Genomic DNA, 16,482 nt, shown 5'->3' on the forward strand with positions numbered 1-16,482 from the left:
GTGCATCGAGTACTGGATGAAGTAAAGAAGTCTTATCTCGTTTCTCTCTCTCTCTCTCTCTCTCTCTCTCTCTCTCTGTGTGTGTGTGTGTGTATTTGGACCTACCTAATTTTTTACACATTTCCCAATTCAAATATAATTTTCCTGAAACCAACATTCTTTCTATTTTGTCTTCTGTAATGTTCCTAGTACCTGGCACAGAGTAAGCTCATTAATGCATGTGAACCGTTTGATGAAGTGGACTAGGTGAGTGATTTCTCAGGCCCCATCCAGCTATAAAACCATCCAGTGATCAAAATTTGCCTTTGTTGTCCAATTTGTCCAACTGTGCATAAGCGAGCACATTATTTTAAAGCATCTGTCTTTTTCCAAAAATAATACTGATAGTTTCTTAAGCAGAGAAGACACTGAGGGGATCTGATCTTCCTCAGGAATCACAAATATCTAGCAATTTTCCTGACTGGAACCCTTGCCTCTCATAACATACACATCCCTGATAGCCAGCACACATCTATTAAAAAGTACAGCACTTGGACCAATCTTAGGGCAAAGTAACCAGAGTTCCCCAGATGCAGAAATGTAAAAGGTGCCAGATTCACGCATAGCCTACTTCAGTAATCCTCACAGTAATCAATCTTCCCACCCCCTCCCATCTCCCACTGAATTGAATTGGTCTTGATTACTTGTCCTTCTTTTCATGATGAATGACAAAGTGGGATTCATGTTATTGGTCCTAGATTTGTTTCTTGATTCCTGCTCATGGTTTCTGAAGCTGCTAGTTATGGCTCTGATGATCAGAGAGGACCTCTGGAGTCATATTGACCAACCCTTTTATTTACAGATGAAGAAACTAATGCTCAAAGATCTGGGGTTGGATCGTTCAAGTCACCTCCTTCCCTCTGAGAAGCAGAGCTGGGATTTAGATCAAGGTCTGGACTCAATACTCATCATTCTGTGGGCAACATCAATGTTTTTTTTCTAATCAGTGACTCAGCCACTGAGGAAAACATCCCATGAGACAAAACAGGAGGGAAGCAATTGTGGATTCCAGTTGAGAATGACCCTACTTCTTCCCAGAAGTCTCTTTGGAATAGCACTTAGGAGAAATTATATTATTTTATAGACTCTTATCTGTAGCCAGACGGCGATGTAACAGATAGCTATGGGGACAATCCAGATTAGAATGAATTGGCCATCTAGATTCTGATTCTGCACAAAGCTTAAGGCGTCCCCTTCATACTCACCTTACAAGCTCTGGTGTGGGTGTTGAACGTCGGGGTCTTGCTACCTCTTCACCTGCGGCACAGGGCAATAGGGGTTTAAAGCAATTCTATCTCCTTGCACTGGGGCTTCCTACATGAGCTACAAGTTTGAGTTCCAATGGGATACATACAAAATCACTCTACATTCAGACCCTTATCATGCAATGCTCCTGATTGGAAAGCACCTCTGGCCCATTCATGTATGCTATATTCCATTGTCTGGACTGAATCAGATTTTCTTGGCTCCCTAAATTGCCATGTTCAGCCCACAAAGAGAAGACTTCCTTCTGTGAGAAGTTCAGCAGATGAGTTTGCTCATCAAATGTTTACCTTAAGGAGCCACTCAGCCGGAGGGTAGAGAGTTTCAGCCTCTTCCCTTCTTTTGCGGAGGTGCCAAGAAAACGGGACACTAGGGAATATGCTCCCTCATCTTGTGTGCTCTAGACTATACCCATCATTCTAGGGGAATTCTACCACTGACTGCAACCCATTCTTTTGCTCTGGTGAACTGGCCCTGGCAATACCAGACTACGAGATTTGGAGTTCTGTTCACTTCCATCTCTCTTCCCATTGTGAGATCTGTTTCACCTAATTCAGAAACTAAATGTCCACAGAGCCTGGGCCAGTGGGGAAGCAGGCTGCCCAAATTATCTGCGCTGGCAAAACTGCCAAGCCACATTGGTTAGGAGAATTTAGACATGTGCAGCACAGAACCCTCAGGAGCTTCCTGGCATCAGTGAGTTTTTTCTGCTGTAAAGGAAGAGAAATGAGCTCTATGTAGGCTTCAGAAATTGAGCCTGAGCCCAGATATCTCTCTCTCTCTCTCTCTCTCTCTCTCTCTCTCACACACACACACACACACACACACACACACACACACACACACACCTCTTTCAGGATGGACAGGATGTCCTCTATATCTGGAATCTGAGCCATACTTACTGGATAAGTTCCTTTTAATTGCACCCTAGAATTAGAAACAGATACTATAAGGATTAGGACCACATATAATATTTGGCATAATATGCACATTTCTGTCATTTCAATTAAGCTGGGCAAAGGAGCAAAGGCAAAGAAGGAAAAATGAGTTTCACTTGAAACTGAGCTCAAATTGGGGATTACACAGCAGGACCATGAGCTCTCTCACACACAGAAATCTGATTTATCATTAAACCAAAGAAAAGAGAGTTAGCTTTTTTTTTAAAGAAAGGAGAAAGAAAGAAAGGGAGAGAAGGAAAGAAGAAAGGGAGAAAAAAGAAACAAGGGAGAAAACAGAGGAGGGACGGAAAAATAAGAGAGGGAAGGAAGAAGGAAGCAAAAAAAGATGAAAAGCAAGAAAAAAGAAAAGAAAGGCAAGTCAAACATTTTTGAGCCAAATAAATCTATGATATGGGTGGGACTGGTACTTGGACTTGCTTTGATCATTAATCAACCATCAATGATCTCTGTATGCAATTATTTTTTTTTTTTAAATCATTCCCGTTAAAATTTTTTGATTTCTAAGAAATTGAAAATTGAACCAACACAACCTCTCCCCTTCCTTACAATGCTTTAAATATTTAAAAACTCTGGGCTAGATGAAGGATTCTGCTTGGAGTAATCTCACACAGACTGGGCATCTCCATTAAGATACTAACAGGCATATTAATTAGGAAGACCGCCTATATAAGTACAGGTGCAAAGAGGGAGGAAGAATAGATACATGCCCTGAAGGTACCTTACTGTGTAAATGGTGAGTGTACAGATCCCCTAATCTCTCTCTCATCATTTCGTCCAAACTGGCTCACTGGCTGTTTCCCAGCAAGCAATCCATCACACAGGCAGTGGATGCCCCAGGCTTGAAATCCCTACTTTCCTTTAGTATATCCTCCATGAGACCATCCCCACTCTTGCTTTCTTTCTCACTTGCTATTATTTTTTCCTTTACTTAAAAAAGAATGTATTTCATCGGCAGATTGTTTCCTCCCAGTAGAGTGTAAGTGCCTCGAGGGCAAGAAATCTTTTCATTTTGGTCTTTGTGTCTTCAGTCCCTAGGACAGTGCTAGTACATGCTTAACAAGGGCTTGGTGAATTCAATGTACTTCTCAGTTAGTCACCTAGGGGCAGAGAACTGTCTAAGATTCCATTGGGGGAGCTCTTTGGGAAGGCTCCTCAACTCCAAACTCTCTGTCTCTCTTGCCTGGTTCGCCACAACATGGGAAATAACAGCATTAAGAAAATGGTGGTTTTTGCTGCAGCATCATCTCTAGGAGTCCCTCTGGAAGAAAGAATGAACCACTAAGCTGGTATTCACTATTAATACCTAAATTTGGATTTATTAAATAGAAGAAGCTGGTAAGTCCAAGGTTATAAAAAATGGGATGTTGGAAAGATATGTTTTGATTGGCGGAGAAGAAATGGAAAGTAAGCTTCTTGTTGTTGTTGTGTGTGGGTATGTTTGGGAGTGGTGTGGGTAGCACTGACTTGAACTGGTGACAACAAAAGGATAGTGGAATATGATATTGGAATAATAAATAATGATGAAGGATAGTGGAATATAATATTGGAATAATAAAAAATAGTCATGAAGCACAGTGAAATATGGTAGTGGAATCCCGGGGGCTGGACTATGGGACCCCCAGAGAAGGAAGAATACACTAAGAATGTCAGGCAGAAGAGAACACAAAACATTTTCCTCTCTCACAGCTTGGCCAGAGGGTCTACCTCTGGTAATTAGGAGCTGTGTCTCCATGATCTCTTGGGAACTTATTACTGTATTTTTTGGTGCAACCACCTAGAAAAATTACTCACATCACCGATACAAGATATTCTATAAGAACAATGCGCTGAAAAGACTTCTCATGTGAGAAGTCCCCATCCCTTCCTGCTTTCTAAGATCCACTTTAGACAATGGGTACTGTTTTGCTGCAAATTGGGATGGAACAAGTAATTTGATTTGAATAGAACCAATAAACATCTTCCTTCAGTTCCTGTAAGTGAGACTTCTTCCTAGAAAGGGGAGCATTCAACCCATGCATTCAAACCAGCCTTCTGGACTTTTTCTGCCCTTTATTGCTCATTCTAGGGTCCTGACAAGCCAAATGCAGAAAAGTTTATGGCTGGTGTAGACCACAGCATTGTAGTGGGCTGAGAGAAACTAAGGCTGTGGACAAGGGAGCAGAGCTTTTTACTTGTACCTATGGCCTGAAAGAACTATTTTCTCATTTTCTATTCCTAAGGAGGTGTAGCACATGTTAATGAGCTTCCAAAGGACATGCAGCAGTCCAGCAGGACACCTTTCTACATGAACGAAGTTCGGACCCCCGCCATAAAATCCTAGCCTCCAAGAATTGAAAAAAAACTTCAAAAGTCATATCCTGTTCATTGTTTGTTTGAAAAGAACCTCTCTGCCTGTATACCACCCCCCAAGCAAGCCATCCCACCTGGATTCAAAGACTTTCAGTCAGGAAAACTACTATCTCCCAAAGCAGACATTCCTCTCATGGTCAGCTCTTATTGGTGAGATGTTCTTAACATCATTGCTTTCCTTTCCTTATACTTGAAGACATGTATTGTGTGCCCCCAAGCCTGGCATATTTAGGCATTTAATAACCTCGTGAAGCCTTCTCTTTTTCATGCTTAAGAAGTTTTCATCCATTACACAAATTTTTCTTTTTTTTCCTTTTAAATAATCTATTTTTCTTTTCTTTTCTTTTTACTGAGGCAGTTGGGGTTAAGCGACTAGCCCAGGATCACACAGCTGGGAAGTTTTAAGTGTCTGAGACACCTGAGACTCAGGTCCTCCTGGCTTCAAGGCTGGTGCTCTAACCACTGCACCAACTAGCTGCCCCTACCTTTCTTTTTAAAAATCACATTATCCATGAAACTGTCCCAAATCCAAAATCCCTGTTGGAATTTTTTCCCATCTCTAGTTTTTAGCATTCATATAATAAGCAATTATTGTTGAACATCAGCAATGGGGAAAAGGATCCTGTTATACTTCTATTGGATTAAGCACCTACTATGTGCCATCCATTGTGCAGGGTGCTGGGAATCTCTGTCCAAAATCTAGAAAGTAGTTTATGTGCACAAAGATCTGGAGGTTTTAGTGACTGCCTCCTCAACCAAAGTTAGCTGTCAGCTATAGCTCTCCCCAGAGCCAACAAGTCCTAGTCTGCCAAGTGAGGGAGGGCCCAGCACTGAGAGGCAGTGAGGGTCCTGCTACTCCGCTCTGCTCTGATTGCCGATTGGATGAGGGAACTGAGACTATTTAGCCTGGAGAAGAAAGGGCTCAGGGGGCACATGATAGCTATCTTCAAGTATTTGAAGGATTCTCGTGTAAAAAAAAAAAGAATTAGATGTGTTCTTCTCAATCCAAAAGGACATGTGTGAAACATTTTTCGATCAAAATGAGTAAACATTTCTAATCTCAACTGGCCCCAAATGCCTGAGCAGCTTGGCAAGCAGAGGGTTCCCAGGCACAGAAGGTTGGAGGCAAGTTTGGGTCATGAGTTTTCCTTGGGCATTTTGTAGATTGGCTTTTTCTTTGGGCTTGCAACTGGACCAAATACATTCTGAGGTCTCTTTTCTGGAGTTCTTGGATTCTGTGTATATTTATGTGTATGCAACACAGGACTCATGGAGGAGAACACTTCACTGATTAGAAGTTCAAGGGACCTAAAGAACGAGCATTTTGGGGTAAATCCCTGAGGGTCCAATAATGTCCACTCTAACTTTCCATTTTTCTAATGGCTCTATAAATGCCAAATTGGGATGGAGCAAGTAATTTGATTTGAATAGAACCAATAAAAATCTTAGAAAAACAGGGCGGAGTCAGATGGCCCAAGTTCCAATTCCTCTCTGACACTTTATATCAGTTGACCCTGAGCAAATAACAACTTTCCTGGGCTTTGGTTTTCTGGTCTGTAAAACAAGAGGATTGGTTTGGATGGTCTGGGAAGTCTCCTTTCCATCTTGAGATCTTTGAATCCCCATCAACAATGGATTCTTTTGCAAATCAACTGTTGAGTGATGCTTGGATATAGTTAGTTGGGAGAGGGGCATAGGGAAGTATAGAAAGGTTCAACAACAGCCAGCTAAGGCTTTGTGTCTAAGCATGTAAACACAAATGAGAGTCTATAAAATTAATTTTTTAAAAAATTCTGGTTTAAAGTCAGCCAATTGGGCCTGTATCCCTCCCCGTCTCCATAGGAGACAAAGCCATTGGATATTTTGATTGTCACTTAATTTAGAATTGAGATCTTTCCCCCTCCCCTCAAAGGGCTGCTTTCAATTGTTTAAATTCACGTGGAATGGTGGCTGAGATAATCCCCAATCTGGCTCACCAATCCCTGTGAAGGGAACACAGGATTCTGGCCTTGGGACAGTGATGAGGTTTAAATAGGAAGCTGCTAACTATGCAGGAGGAGGAGCGCCTGTTTCTAAGACATATCCGCTGCCTGATTGACATAGATTGAATATGGTTTTCATGAGAAACTCTCGGCATCCTCAGAGTAATCAACAGATTGATTGGAGTCATTTGGAACTAAACAAAGACATTTCTGTCTGTTCATGATGAGAAGAATCTATCAAGCCTTCCCGGTTCCTGATTTCTGCTGGTTGTGCTTCAGACACACTAATGAGATCTGACTGTCAGAATGCAATAATAAACACTGGAGTGATAAAGAGGACATGAGAATATGGACTCAAAGCCCACCTGCCGCTTTCCATCCTGTGACTTTCAGGAAGAATCATTTAACTTTTCTGTGCCTCAGTTTCCCTTTCTGTTAAATGAGAGACTCGACTAGATAACCTTTGAAGTCCCTTCCTTCCTATCCTATGTCTTTGGGAGTACACTTTCCCTTCAAAAAAACTTTTCAAGTCATGTTCATATATTCCTATACAAAGGTTATATGGATATTCTGGCAAACAAACAAACAGAAAAAGAAAACACCATTTCTTTATTGTCATCAGGCCTTTCCCCCACTCCCCCCCTTCACTCAGCCCCACACCCAAAACACAAACACGCACATATCTTACACACAATTGATACCCTGGCAAATCTCCTAATAGCCGGAGTTCCCAAGCAGGGGATTAGATTAGAAGGCTTATCTATCCTGGAAAAAGTCTGGGATTTTTGGAAGCACTCGGGGCCATGCTCAGTAAGGAGCCTGTCGAGGATGCCCCTGTATCTGACAGGAACCTCAGATACCCTATCTAATGATCCACTCGAAGGATTACAAGCCTCCCCCCAGTGCCTTTGTGGGAAACCTCCGTGACCCACGTTAAGAGAAAAAAAAAAGTGAGAATTCTTACCGGGCTGCGCCTCTGTGATCAGCAAAAAGGGAGAGAGAACAGATACCTGGTCAGAGAGTGACAGATCAGTAAACAGATTGGGGCAGCATTAAGTTTCACAGTCACCCGAGCAGATCCCCAGTGAATGGGCCCCCCGCTCTCCCACAGGAACTGTCCCAGCTGGGGTATAATGGAGAGGTTTCTAGGTGTACAATAGGTAGAGCTCGATGGCATGAGCCCCTCCTTCAATGGAGGCTTAGGAAGTACTCTTCTCCTGTCCTCCAGCTATAGAGGCAGAGAGTATTTAGGGCTCAGCCGAGGAGTGAGGGTGATGGAGGATGCTATCGTGCCCAATGGAAAGCCTCCTGTTGAGGCTGATGTTAACTGGTTGCTAAGCCCAGATGTTTATAACGCCCACCTAGGTCTCTGAGTTTGTTGGGGCTCTCAGTGTCAGCACCCAGGGTAAATCCCTAGTGACTCCTCTTTTGTTAGGGCTCCAATAAAAACCTGATGAGAGTTGAGTGACTGGAGGCTGTTAAACTAAGCCAGCTTTTCAGGTCATTATGAGTATAGGTCATTGGTTTCCCAGGGGGGGAAACTCTCTGTTCAATGCAGGGTAGTCTCTTCTCTGCATGAAAGCCTTCCAGAGTTGCATGAGAAGTAAGTGACTTGCTCATATCTCTAGGATCTGTCAGAGGAGGGACTAGAGTTAGAAGCCAGACAGGCAGCTTTGGTTTCTTGGGTGAATCAGTTCCCTTGTGCTCGCTGTTTTTCCTTTCTGGGCTTGTTTCTTCTGTAAAGTGACTGGGCTTTATAGTCAAGACCTTTTCCAGCTTTGAATGCAGAACCCTATGATCCCACAGATTTAGTTCCCCCAAATCCATAGCATGTGCAGCTACTAATAAAGAAATAAAGAACTTCTCACTCCTCCAGGGAAGAATCTGAGAGCAAACCTTTCAAAAATGGAAGCTAATTATGCTGTGCCTCCTTTTCTGCTCTCCAAGGGCAGCTGGGATTGTGAGGAAACTGCCTGGATGGTGGTAACTGTGGACAGCTCAATCCTCTGTACCTAGAGAATGGGGGGGGTGCTTTGTTGTTTAGACTGGAGCCATTTCTTCCTGCAACTCCTCCTCTGCTCTGGAGCTCTCTCTCCCACTCTATCCCTCTTTCTCTCCAAGGTCAGTTTGCCAAATGATTGGAGCAAGAAAAAGGAGATGGGAAGGACTGGCTGCTTAGAAGTCCCCATCACCTATTTAAGGAAACTTGATCCAAGCAGGGGAGGTACTTGCTAGTATCACAAAATGGGGTGATGCAATGGCTATTATATGCCTGGAGGAACCAATCTCTCCCAAAGGCAGGCTACAAAGAAATCCTGTGCAGCATTGTCGAGTCAATAGCATTTCTGTACCACTATTCCAATTCCACATGCAATGCTTTTTGTGAGGTAATGGGGAAACAAAGACATAAATGAAAAATTGTCCCTGTTCTTACGGAGCTTACTTGTTTTGCCACTATGATCTTGTTTGAGGTTAAACTCATTAGAAGTTATTTTTGTACTTTTAGAAAGAGTTTAAAATTGTTGCACCTTTGAGCCCTTCCTCTCCCATCTTCTCCAGCATGTTTCCCTACATCATTCCTTCTCTTTCTCCTTTTCAATCACTCATGATTTACTGTCTCCATTCCTGCTGCTTGCCAACACCCCCATGTTTCCCTATTCCTTAGGAAATCTTTACTCAGTCCAATCATCCCATTTCTTACATCTTCCTTTCCTTTAACAGGTAAACTTCTCCATAAGGTGCTTCCATTTCTCTTTCTCTCACTCTTTTAAATCTTTTGCCTTTTGGCTTCCTGTCTCATTAATCAACAAAACCACTCTCCAAAGTTACCAGTGATTCCTTAACTGTGAAAATTAATGCTCTTGTGTCTAAACTTTCTGAAGTCTGGCTTATGCAAATTTAAAATTTGACTGATTCTTCCTTCTTCCAAGTTAATAATAATCTTTTAATTTCCATCTCAAGCAGCTTTTTCTTGATTCTTGTGCCTTCATTGACCTCAGCAACATTCAGCCTCACTGATCACCAGCTCCTCTTGGATATTCACTCCTTTTTAGGGCTTTTGGACATTGTCTTCTTGCTGTTGGACTGCTCAATATGCATCCCTTTAACTGTATATTCCTCTAGGTCATAGACACCCACTGTGAGTGTCCTGCAGTGCTGTCCTTGGTCCTCTTTTTCTTCTCTTTCTATACTCTTAGCATCTCATGAACTGCCACAAGTTCACTTATGCTTCTGCATTTAAGCTTTCTTTCTTTCCTAGCTGTTAGTGCCTTTTCTCTAACTTCAGATTACCATCTATTTATTTTGTGTTTAAGCACCTTGAGGGCAGGGACTGGCCCACTTTTATCATTCTCTTCCCCATTACTGTGACAAGTACACAGTGGGCAATTGCTAAATGCTAGGTGGTACTGCAGTGGACAGAGAATGGGTGCTGGAGTCAGGAAAGACTCATCTTCCTGAATCCAAATATAGCCTCAGCTATTCACTAGCTGTGTGAACCTGAGCAGGATGCTTCATCATTTGCTTCAGTTTCCTTATCTGTAAAACAAGCTGCAGAAGTAAATAGCAAACTGCTCCGGTATCTTTGTCAAGAAAACCCAAATGGATCATGAAGGGGTTGTTGAAGAATCTCCTCTTGGAAGAACAGTTCCAATCAGTGTCCTTCCAAGAACTTAGTGGTCAGAACTGCACTGAAGAATACAGAATACAGAAGAATGATAGGTGACAGTGGATCTATTCTTACTTTTTTATTTCTGGATACTTTGCTTCCTTTGATGCCATTTAAGATGGCATCAGTTTTTTTGGCTGCCATATAACACTGTAGACTCATAATGAGCTTGACATTTTCGAATGTTCTCCCAGTCTTTCTTATATAAACGGATGTCTAATATTATTTCTCTCATCTTTCACTTATGAAGTTGATTTTTTGAACCTATGAGTGACTTTACATTTACTCCTCTTAAATTTTATCAGCCTCCCCCAGTTATCATTGACAAGGCAACTTGGACATTTGATCAAATTGTGAAATGAAAAGAGAAATAAAAGATAAAGGAAAATGGTTTGTTGTAGTTCTTCAATCATTTCAGTCACACCTGCATCTTCATGGCTCCATTTGGGGTTTTCTTGGCCAAGATTCTGGAATAGTTTTCCATTCTCTTCTTCAGCTCATTTTATAGATGAGGAAACTTCACTTTCAAATAGGACAAATAAATTTAACTGATTTGCCTAGGGTCACAGAACATTTGAGACTGAATGTGAATTAAATCTTTCTAACTCCAAGCCCAGGGCTCTATTCACTGTGATACCTTGCTTCTACCCAAAAGGAAAATATACTCTCCCTTAAAAGCATATAAAAATAAAAGTATGAAAAAGGTATTAGTCTGTGGACAAGGACTTAGGGGAGGAGAATCTCCTCCATGGACAAAACCAAACCCAATATGTCAAAAGTTCTGTCCAAATTTAAAGTTGGTCAACTTGGGCAGTCTAATATAAAGTTAAGCAGGTAAGAATGGCTAAAAGAAATCATTGGTAAATTCCATAAAAATGACAAATGATCAAAACACAAGGTCTATTCTAATGTCCTTCTTCAGGAAATGCACAATTGATTCTGTTACTCTCTGATGGGCCTCCAGTGTAACTGGGACACACAAGGTTTTCCTCCTCCCTATGGACTTTGCCTACTTTTAGTAATCCCACTGAGCAGCCCAAGCCCCGTGGTCCTGATGGGAGAAATAAGAGTTTCTTTTTTCCCTTTTCAAGGCAGATGATTCTTTTCTGCTTGCCCAGCCCAGAAATTTCTTCTCACCACAAGGTTTTCCATCAGATCTTCAGTTTTAACCACAAAGTTAGTGACTTATAAACATGTATACACACACACACACATACACACATATAATATAAATATATTATGTATATGCATGCATACACATATACTTATATACATATATATGTGTCTATGTGTAATATATACATGCTCGTTAGTCAGACTGAGTGGAAGCTGTCCCAATCTGAAAGGAGCAGAGAGGTTTAAACTGGAGAAGAGTTGAGCTGGGGAAGGGAAGGCACAATCATGGTCTTCAAACATTTGAAGAGCTGTCTTAGGAACAGGCAATAGGCTTCTTCTGATTGGGCAAAGCAAGGAATAGGTGGAATTTATAAAGAGCCTAATTTAGGGCTGAGATGAGGAAAACCTTCCCACCAAGGACATAAGAGCCAAAAAAAAAGGATGTGTCCAGTGGCAGTAGAAGTCTTAGAAGCTTTCATGCAAAGGTTAGAGAATCATTTCTTGTGCATATTATACTGGAGGGTTCCTTTTGTGTATGAGATGGACAAAATATCTACTGAGAGCCCATCCAACTCTCAAATTCCATTATTTTATAATTCTCTGAAGTGGTGGATGGCTTTGAATGTGAATTTATGGAAGATATGGACTGATTTTTTTTGTCTATCACCACTCAGTATGGTGTCTGGCACATAGTAGGTACTTTATAAATTCTAATGGGCTCATCTTATCTTTTGATAGCACCTAGAAGGGGGCCTTGTACATAGTAGGCACTTAAAAAGTACTTGTTGAATGAGTGAATAAATATCTTAGTACCTAAAGTGCACATTGGATTAGTAGCCTGGAACTGGAGGAAAAGCTATGTCAAGATCGCCCCCATTTCTCAACTTAGGCTGTGAGAGCTCATCCCAGTTCAATCAATAGCAAAGTCTTTCCAAATAACTTAACAAATACCTTCCTCTTTCACTTTTTTATACAATAATTAGACTCTCTCCTGTCCACCGTTGTTTCATTTAAATGTTTGTTCCTTGGATGAGACTGTATTATCAGCAGGTTAGAATAGATGAGTTTTCCAAGAGTCCAATTCATAGTCAATGTCACCCAATTCATTATAAGAATCACAGAATCTCAGCTTTTGTAGGGACCAGGATTGTAGAGGCCATAATGTCCAACCTCTATTGACCAAGAGCTGCCCTCTGTGATGTTTCTGACATGAGTCCTATAGTTTTCAGTTGAAGCCCCCAGTCTAGGCAGCCCAGTCCATCCTGCTTATGAATAATTCTGATTGGTAGGAGACTTGTTTCTTCCATCAAAACTCAACAGTCCTCCATGACCTCTGTCTGTTGCTCCTAGTTTTTCTTCCTGGAGCCAAATGGAACAGATCTAATTCCTTTTCCATATGAAGACAATGATCATTTTCCTTTCTATTTGAACTTCTTTGTTTTATGTTAATACTATTTTTCAAACAATCCCAAATAGCATGAATTGGAGACCCTTCACCATTCAGATTATCCTCCTCCCGATACCCTCTCCGGCACAGTATTAATCTCCATAACACTGAGGGTGTTATGATTCTACTATACAACCCTCTCAATATCTAATGAAAAGGAGAGAAAATAATTTAGCTGATTTTCACTGATTAAAAAGGGGGAAAAAGAGAATGTTAGCTCTTACCGGACTTTTCCTCTAAAAGTGCAAGCATGGAAAAAAGAAAAAAAAAGAGAGAGGAAATAAATGCCCCAAGAAGCAATTCAAAGAAAACAAGACTTTTACCCATGGAAACCCTCCAGGGAAGTGTTAGTACATGTGTGGCCTCCAAGATGGCGGCAGGAGTCCCAACTCACAACCTGGAGATGGAGTCATAGACAACGTTATTCTCCTGCTACTGGGTTTAGCACCATCTGCAGAGGAGATAAGATGGATGGGTTCCTCCCTATTTAAGGCTTTTGAAAACCATCCCCAAAGGGCTTACTTTTCTTGAAAACATCTGTCAAATGGAAAATGGGCAGAGTCATTTTTCAAGGAGTAAAGGAAAGTGACTGAATGTGGAATCAGATGCCCTGGGTTCAAATTCTTGCTCTATTTTTTTATTACCTATATGACCCTAGGCATGTCATTTTTCTCTAGGCCTCAGTTTTCCCACCTGTAAAATGAGAATCGTTAAGGTTTATCCTCCTCTGAAAACTTCATTTCTTTCCATGATCAAGTAGGAGGGCCCAGTCATCCACACAGTATTTAACTTGGGGTAAGTGTACAGGATTTCTTATTTTTAGAGACAATTTAGAGAAGATGCTTGGGGAAGGGGAGAGAAGGAGACAGCCATTATATTGGGCTGTTAAATCCCAATATGCATCCGTGGACACCCCCACATCAGTGTGTTTGGAGAGGGTCGCTTTCGAAGTGGGTATTGCAGGAGGCCCTGAGTTGCTCCTGATCCAGCAGACCTGAATTCAACTGCAATGGCTCCATCGGTGACACTCATAAGTAATAAGGAAATAAGTACTTTCCTCTACATTAGGGACCTTGGCTATAGAACTACAAAGGTGCTGCTCATATTAACCTGTGTATTAACAAGGATCTAAGCTAATCAAATTCTCTTCCCTCCCAAACTTTGTGCTTCTTTCTTCTCCCATCTCTTTCCCTTCTCTCTACTTCCTTTCCCTCCTCTTCTTCTATCTATCCTCCCTTCTTCTTTCCCTGCCCTCCTTTTTCCTCCTTCTTCTTCCTCTCCTCCTTCATCTCTCTTCTTTCTCCTTCCCCTCCCAACTTATACCATTTATTTTATAAAACATTAATTCACATGTAAGCAAAAATGGAAATTATTAGAAAAGAACATGAGCTGTATCTCTGCTTTCTCAAACATATGATCTGCACTAATTAATCAGGCCGGACACGCTTTAAAAATGGCACAGGAAGAAGTGCCTCCTGTCTCTTTTGTCCCTCCCCCTTGTCTCTCCTTGATGTCTTTCATGGAGCAGGTATTGGGCAGCAACCTCTCCCATCCTCCCCTTCTGAATCAGGGCACAAGCATTGCCTCTAGCGTGTGAGGGAAGGCTGAGGTGTGGGGGGCATATGCTGAGTCTCTCTGATCTCTTGCCAAGCTGGAAAGCAGAGCGAGCACCTGCCTTGCTGTATCGGGCATGGGTCCAGGCCAGGTGTGGGCCACGCTCGCAGCCCGCCGTCCACCCTGATTTATCCCTGCTCTCAGAATCCCATTGGGAAGGACGTAGCAATAGAAAAATGAACTGAACAAAACGAAGCATTAACTCCCCTTCTCCCTCCATCCATGAGAGAAAATGTGAGAGTTCTCTCCATCTTGGAAGAAAAATGAGCATTGCCTCAGGGGAAGGAGAGCTGCTGGCAAGGATTCGGTTGGGTTCAAGTCAATAAGCATCTCTTAAGAGCCTACTATGTGCCACAAACAGTGCTCCCCACAGAGAACACAAAGAAAAAATGAAAAAGAATCCCTATCTTGAAGGGAGGTAGGGAGTGGACTGGAAGGCTCCTTGACTCTGGAAGCAAAAGTCATGAGTTCAAATGATGCTTCCTATCAATGGGCAAGTCAATAAAACCCTCTGGACCTCAGTTTCCTCATCTGTAAATGAGGTGGCTGGATTGTGGACATCACTACTGATCTCGGACCCCGTGGCATCCTCCTGGGGATCTCATAGCCAGAGAAGTCACTCCAAAGGGATTTTGGCAGATAGGGAGGGCAGAAGAAACTGCTGATAAGGTGGTTGCCCACTTGTTTCAGTCATTGTCTATGTTTGGGAGTCATTTGGGTTTTTCTTGGCATCCAGTTCATTTTATGGGTGAGGTAACTGAGGCAAACAGGGACGAGTGACTTGTTCAATGTCCCACAGCTAGTTGGTGTCTGGGGCAGGATTTGAATTCAGGTCTTCCTGACTCCAGACTTGGTGCTCTACATTCCCTCTCTACTGAATGAATAACTGAGTGGACAGGAAAAGCCCAGTGTAGGATGCAGCCCTTGAAGTGAGTTTTGGGTAAGGCAGGGATTCCAGGAAGTGAAAGGAGCGGAGCAGGGGTGGGAGGTGAACGTCCTGTAGGGAGCAGCCATGGACCACTCTGGCTGAGACGTGAGGTTGGGAGGAAAGGGGAGGAGCTGTTAGTCTGGAAAGAGATTCCAGGAGAATGGGCACATCTGAAGGCAAAGCAACTATTCTGCATTCTGTAGCTCTAGTACCTGGTACTTCTGGGCTGCTTAATAAATGTCTGTGAAGTAAAGGATCTGAGTTCAAATGAGATATTGTGAGACGGTCTCTTCTACTCCCAGCTCGACCAACGTCTGTGGGATCGGGGTGATTCATCTCAACTCTGGGGGAATCATTCAGGGCTCCCTCGCAGGGCTGGCTTGTCAGTGTTGGCGATGGCCCCCTCATCATTAATATGGCGGCAGGCAGGAGGTGGGAAGAAATCTGGCCTCAGCTTTTTAATCTATAAAATGGGGGAGTTGGGCTGGATGACCTCCTGAACGCCCTTCTATCCCATGACATCATTTGATGATCAGAAGTACCCAATGAGCTTTTCCATACTGGGTCACACACACAGGAAAGATCTCTGCCTGCTGCCTCGTGACTTAGGAAATCACAGATTAATGCTATCCATCTTCTGGTGGATTTTTTATCTTGTGAAATATTTCCCAATTCAATTTTAATCTGCTTCTCACATTTTACACCTCTGTTTTAGAAGCTCCAGCTGCGTGGCGTTGGACAAGGCACTCAGCCTTAATTTGTGACATCTTGAAAATGGGGGGTTTTATTGGACATCCTCTATGGTGCTTTTGGCACTGAGTCTGTGTTCTTTAAATGACAATCAGCCAGTAAACATCTAGTAAGCTCTTACTACGTGCCAGGCACTTACTAAGTACCTACTGTGTGCCAGGCATGGTGAGCAACACTGGGGATGCAAAGGAAGCCAGGGTCGGAGAAGTTGCTGATCTGCATTAGGGGAGGGAGTTTCCTCATCAGAGCTCTTCATGCCATTAACTGAATAGTTCTAGAGGAATAATATTACTACAATTATGATAATAATATCTAGTGGGGCTTTGAGAAGGGACTTTAAAATTTACAAAGCATTTTACATACATTAT

At 42.3% G+C, this 16,482-nt stretch overlaps 1 protein-coding gene across 5 annotated transcripts in view; it reads right to left on the reverse strand.

Moving 5' to 3' along the window:
• Window positions 1-16,482, reverse strand: part of SGIP1 (SH3GL interacting endocytic adaptor 1) — a 278,616-nt gene that overhangs the window by 70,084 nt on the left and 192,050 nt on the right. For all 5 annotated transcript variants that reach the window (XM_051999484.1, XM_051999486.1, XM_051999483.1 and 2 more), the window contains 2 exons: window positions 2,205-2,229; window positions 1,245-1,296 (listed from right to left, as the gene is read on the reverse strand). In XM_051999484.1, the coding sequence (XP_051855444.1) occupies window positions 1,245-1,296; window positions 2,205-2,229 (77 nt within the window). The remainder of the gene's footprint in view (window positions 1-1,244; window positions 1,297-2,204; window positions 2,230-16,482) is intronic.

This window comes from Antechinus flavipes, chromosome 4 (assembly GCF_016432865.1).
Source record: "Antechinus flavipes isolate AdamAnt ecotype Samford, QLD, Australia chromosome 4, AdamAnt_v2, whole genome shotgun sequence".
Classification (NCBI taxonomy): Eukaryota; Metazoa; Chordata; class Mammalia; order Dasyuromorphia; family Dasyuridae; genus Antechinus; species Antechinus flavipes.